General features: G+C 42.8%; 1 protein-coding gene across 6 annotated transcripts in view; it reads right to left on the bottom strand.

Moving 5' to 3' along the window:
• Positions 1-4,341, bottom strand: part of SPHKAP (SPHK1 interactor, AKAP domain containing) — a 136,705-nt gene extending 132,364 nt beyond the window's left edge. For 2 of the 6 annotated variants that reach the window (XR_006722566.2, XR_012507193.1), the window contains exon 1: positions 3,644-4,341. Coding sequence is in view for 2 of the 6 variants with exons in the window: in XM_045512125.2 (XP_045368081.2) it covers positions 3,644-3,675 (32 nt within the window). In the remaining 4 variants the exon portion in view is untranslated. Of the gene's footprint in view, positions 1-3,266; positions 3,592-3,643 lie in introns of those variants that run through there. The other 4 variants (XM_045512125.2, XM_010948909.3, XM_074364439.1 and 1 more) reach the window with 3 other exon arrangements.
• Between the last annotated feature and the right edge of the window lie 1,659 nt (positions 4,342-6,000).

Here is a 6,000-nt window from a genome sequence, read left to right on the forward strand (position 1 = left end):
TAGAATCCAGTAAGCCAAACAGAGCAAAAAGAACAACAACAAAAAAACTACAAAACTACAAAAAATGCAAATGATGTAGAAAATAAGAGAAGACTTCTTTCTTAAAATTCAAATTCAAGCTTAGATATGGTCAAACTAACAAATTATTTCTGTTTGCATAAATGATATTTTCAGCATTTGTTGGGTTTAATAGATGATCTTGCTTTTAGGCTGTCCCCACGTGTTCTAATGATATCAGTGTTTGTCCAAACTGTGCACCAGGCTCTCTTCCTCTCTGCCCCCATTTAAAATTAAGTGTAGATGTTCAATCAGTACAAAAAACAAAACTGAACTTGAAGTCAGACGAACTTTGTGGATGACTGAGCTCTGCAATGTACTATTGCATGGATTTTTAAATATAATCATGTTATTCATTTAATTTCGTTTTGCTTCCAAATTTTTCAACAAGGAAGTAGAGATAATTATATTCATCATAATTAATTCTCAGGGATGTGATGATCAAATAATTTAATATATGGGATAACACTAGATAAAATACCAAGTTTACTATCCAAACTCTAGTTACCATTGTAAGTGAGACCGACTTTCCTTCTGTAAAGGGTAGTTACTATTCTGCAGCACAAAGTACTACGGCAGAAGAACACATTGGATGAGGCTTGGATTCTATTTTATTTTCTAATGTCTAGTTATGTAACCTCGGCACATCAAATCAACTTTTTCTAAAACAAATAACTAAAGAATCTCTACCAAAAGGTCTAGGTCTAAAAAAAAAACTCTGTTTTTTTTTTTTTTTTTCCCCCTTGAGCTGGACTACTAGTCAGAAAAACTTGGGTTCTGGGTCTACAATGCAACTAACATGGGAACATTTCATCTCTCCACAGCTCAGCTTCCTTATTTGAAACACCTTCCAGCTTTGACAAACAGTGATTTTAAGAAATCTGTAATGTAATCCACATAACTTATTGCACATTTAAAGATGGAAAATATTCAAAGTAAAAACTAATTGAAGCTTTCACAGAGGTAAGACAATGTAGTAGTATAACTCAAAGAAAAAACAAAACCCACAAGTGCTTTTTTAAAACCATATTTAAAATTTCTAAAATGTATGAATCAAACAAAATAGGTTAATCTGCACCAAATATTGTCTGATTAAAATTACAGTCATTTATATCTTCGATTCACTGAAAATTTTTAGAAGATCTAAAAGCCAACACAAAAATACATTCTATAATTAACTTGATATATTACAAAATCACTCTCTGTCCAGTTGTTAAACAGTGTCTTAAATTGCTTTGTAATTACTAAGATAAACAGTGATTTATAATCATCAGCTTAATTTTTTTGGATACTGAAAACATTTTAGATTTAGACAACACAAATCTTGATTGATAACAACTTGCTTTTCCTCCTGATTGCCACTTTCTTGAAAAGCTTGTATAGCGTATCCAGTCATCAGTTATTTAAACTTCAAAGTTTCATAGGCAAGTGGTACTATGAATATTATATTTCTACAGGTTTTAAATTCTAGCTCACTTGTTTGCATATCAATATTTATGGCTTCCAATTAAATATTATAAAAAGAAAACTATATTTCTTGTAGTCAATGAAATGATAAATTAATTGAATACATTTATATGAACAAGGATACCAATAAAATAGCTGAATTATTACACTGATTTGTGGAAATGTGACTGTCTTGGTGAATAAACAGTAATATTTGAAAGGTTTGATTTGCTGCAGCTGATGTCAGTTGCATGGTAAAATTTTTATAGGCTACTGTAAGATACAGAGCAATTCCATTGTTGGTTTGCTCTTTAAAAGGTCATTTTACAATACTGCAATAGAAATAATTTTAAGGAGTTATTGACATAAGGTGTTTCTAATATTTTAGAAAATGTCTCAACTTTTGAATAGGAATACAATTCTGATTCAGGCACAGCAGTATTGATCAGCAAAACTGGATTTAAAGCAAGTAGTTTGGTATCAAATATGTCTCTTTTGGAATGTTGGAGCTACTCAGTTCACCATTTCAATTTTAAAAACCTTTGGAAGTAGGATAGATGGCATAGAAAGTGAACCTCCAGTTTGCTTGCCTTTCAAATGCCTCACACTTTTGCCTAAAAATAAGTGACAATATTTTTTTAAGTTAAAAAAAAATAACCTTCCTGCTGTTCTTACTGTAAGACAGAATGGAATGACTTCGTGATAGTTTGACCACGTTTGGCTCCACAGTTGGAGATTCGAGCAGTTTCAGGCCATTCTTAGAAACATTTTTAGAGCCCTTGCTGCTTCCCAAGGAAGGGAAGCTTAAAGAGGAAATGCCTGAGGAGTTGGGGAAGCTCTACTTTGTTACGGAATGTAAACACTTCAAGTCTCTAGATGGCAGCCTTCAACACGTTGGAAGAGCAGTGTCCATCCTCCTCTGCCCTCCCTACCCCACTCCCACCTCCACCTTGGGTGCTCGGAAGTAAATTATCAGCTTTGTGTGTGCTATCGCCTGTGGATATGGGATTTACATGCTCTCCAAGAATTCGAGCTTCAGATGGTTATTCCAGCACCTGATATTCTCGGCTGGAAGCTGTCCAGATGTTTGCTCGAGAAAAGAGGAAGTAAAGGATGGCAAGATGGTCAGCGCTAAGCCCCTTCTGCCTGGGAGAGGTGGTGCTGTGCAGGCGGCAGTGAGACACCTTCACCCGGGGAGCGGCAGCATCCTCTGCTCTCGGTGTGGACGCTCCGTGCGGAGCGCGAAGAGCGCAAAATCCGCCTGCCTAGCGGGCACAATCCAGCCACAGCGACAGCCTCAATTTACCCCTGAGGTTTATGCGGGTAGAAATATTAAAATGTGTTTCTTAAATTGGCAAAGGCCTGAGTCGGAAGGAGGGCGGAGCAGGGGCAAAGGGAGAGGAGACAGGAGCAAACGCAAAACGGGGAAACATGTTGCTCCCAGCTGGCAGCGTCTAGGGTGGCTTCCCCGACCTGCGCCAAGAGGGGACCCCAGGGCTTGGGTGGAGTCAGGGAATGCGCAAGGCCAGAGCTGTCAAGGGGGAACTCGCAGCCTGGCAGGGGACGTGGGGTCAGCTGCGGCTTGGGACTACCGAGGTCTTCTCGGCTCGGTTGGGTGCAGTCTGGGAGTAGTCGAGGGTTAGGGGCAATCGCTCCCACCGCTACCTCCCACTCCAGCCACCGCGGACACTCGCCCAGGTCAGGGCGGACTGCTTGTAGGGGTACTTGACCCTAGTCCTGCTCCCTCCTGTTTTCATCCCTACCTCGGAACCGGTCTCCCCACAAGGCGCGAAACCTCTCCAGGCTGAGTCCACGGAAAGTCCGGCTCCTGGCTTCCCCCGGCTCGAGCATACCCCAGCCCCCCGCTCTAGAGGCGGCACGAGCTGGTCCCCACCCTGCGCTGCTCCGGCGCGCAGGCTCACCCAGCATCGCTCCCTGTGGGGTAGTTGACAGGGACCAGGCTCTCCCAAGAGCTCCTCGCACAGCCGCAGCCAGACTTACAAATTCTAAGTGCAGTCCTCCGTCTCCTTGGGAGCCCCGCACAGACCGCGGCGCCCCCAGGGCAAGTTCATGAACGACCAGGAGCGGAGAACGGAGTTTGAGGGTCATTGGGTTAGGCAAAGGGGAAAACGGGTCTTACCTTGGTACGGAGAGCAGGGAGTTGCCATCCATTGTCGATGGGCGCGTTGAGAAGAAACAGAGAAAGTGAAGGCAAAGGCTGGGAAGTCTGTGCGGCGCGAGGACAGGATTCCCAGAGCGCAGAGGCGCGCGCGCGGGGACAGAGGCGCGCGGGCTGGGACCACCCAGGTGCTGTGCAAGCCCCGCTCCTCCCTGGCAGGGAAGCGTGCACCTGCGACCTCCAGATGTCTCCTCCAGTCGTCCCTTCTGATCTTGCAACAGCGCTTGACCGAAACTTCAGCCCTTTACCTAGCTCCTGCCCTCCTACCGGCAGTCCCAGTCTGGTTGCCAGATGCTCTTTCTGAGCTTTCCCAGCCTCTCCCCGTGACCAGCAGAGGTGACTCCGACAGAATCCCTCCCTCTCCGCCCCACAGTCTCATTCCCTCCCCTCTTTCTCTCTCGGGTACAAGAGTCTGAGACCTAAAGTTGTTCACCCACTTTTCCACATTCACACTCTGCTCCTGGCGATGCCCACATGCCCCACTGGTCCTGCACCACACCTTCGGCTGCTTCTCTGGATTTTATGTTTGTTTGTCTTCTACCGTTTGACGGTTCATCACTCAGAGCAATGCTCTTTGATCTTCCAACTATTTTGTCTTTACTTGGGCTTTCCCGGATTTGAGTCTTACAATTCTGCACCCAACTCAGTTTGCTTCATTGTGACTCATAACTTGTCTGTTAGAAGCCTGTGTGCACACAGAAATTTCAAAACCTATAACAGTGGCCATCCATCAGAGACCAGCTTCCAGGCCCTGGAAGGAAGGGCTGTCACAAAAATCTTTAACTGCCTGCTTCAACATCTCCTTGAGCAAAAATGACGATTGTTTTCAGAAGGAAAACATTGATATTAGCAGATGACTGTTAAGAAGAAGGTGCAGTTGATTCTGATCTTTAATCATTAAGTTAAGAAATATTTAAACAGAAAAATATGGAACTTCCACAAATGGGAAGATAGAAGACATTTGCTTGGCCCTATTCTACTTGGTAACCACAAATAAAAGCTCTGGAGATTGTAAAACAAGCATAAAAAGACAGAAAGGTGGACAGTAGAAGACTGATAAGCCAGAGACCTTGGGACTCAAGAAGTGACATAGTAGTGAGATCCTGGGGTTTTCTTTTTGACTCATACAGCCTAGACTTAGAGCTGAAAAAGCTGACAAACGAGAAATGTCCCTAAGTGTAGACCAAAAAAAAAACAAAAAAACAAAAAAAAAAACAAAAAAGCCCCCTCTCTTTAGCCAAATTACCAGGAAATGAACAGCACATCAAGACAGAAAATTTGCAGAAAATAACAGCTCCACTCTGGCAGAACATCAAAGAAAAAAATCCTATGGCTCCACTCAGCCCATGTCTTCAAGTGGGACACCTAGATTCTACCATTTCTAGGCTCCTAGGAGGCATCCAAGACTCCCAGCCCATGTGATATCAGTGAAAGCTGGATAGGGAGCCAGGACTTACCTCCAACAGCCTTCCCTCCTTGCCTTGGTGTCACTGAAGCCCAAACTTTCCTACCACATAGCAGCAACGTGTCCCCCTCTTACTCTGCCCTGGGGAAGTGTAAGAGGAGACAGTGGAGAGTCAAAACTTTCACCACTGCCTAGAAATAATGAGGCCAAGTGGGAACTGATAACTCGGCACTTGTATCACTCTCAGTGAGGGAGGTGTCAGTGGAGGAGCCTAAACCCCTAATCCCTACATAGCAGGAAAAGGGACACCCTTTCCCCTCAAGTGTCAAAGGAAGTCAAGAGGGAAACCTGAACCCCTATTCCCACCTGGCTACAAGGAGGCAGCACCTCCCAACTGGCACCCTTTTTCCTGCAGGAGAACTGTCTAGAGAAGCCAATCAAAATAAATGAGATTCAGAGTTTCCTAACATAGTACCCTAAACATGCAGGCTTTAATAGAAAATTACTCACCATACTAAGAGGAAGGAAGATTTCAAATTGAATGAAAAAGAAAACAATAAATGCAAACACTAAAGATGTTACAAATTATCTTACGAAGATTTTAAAGTAAACATAATACAAATGCTTTAATGAGCAATTAAAAACTTACTTGAAACAAATGGAGAGATAGGAAAAGAAAGGTAGGTCTCAGCAAGTAAATAGAATACTTAAAGAAAAAAATGGAAATTTTAGAACTAGAAAATACAGTAATCAAAATACAAAACTAATTGGATGATTTCAACAGCATAATAAAGTGAGCAAAGGGAAAAAAATCAGTGAACTGAAAGATAGAACAATCCAGTTTGAACAAAAGAGAGAATATAGACTGAAAAGAGAGAGAGAGAGGAAAAGAACAGAGCCTTAAGAACATGTG

The sequence above is a fragment of the Camelus bactrianus genome, chromosome 5, assembly GCF_048773025.1.
Source record: "Camelus bactrianus isolate YW-2024 breed Bactrian camel chromosome 5, ASM4877302v1, whole genome shotgun sequence".
Classification (NCBI taxonomy): Eukaryota; Metazoa; Chordata; class Mammalia; order Artiodactyla; family Camelidae; genus Camelus; species Camelus bactrianus.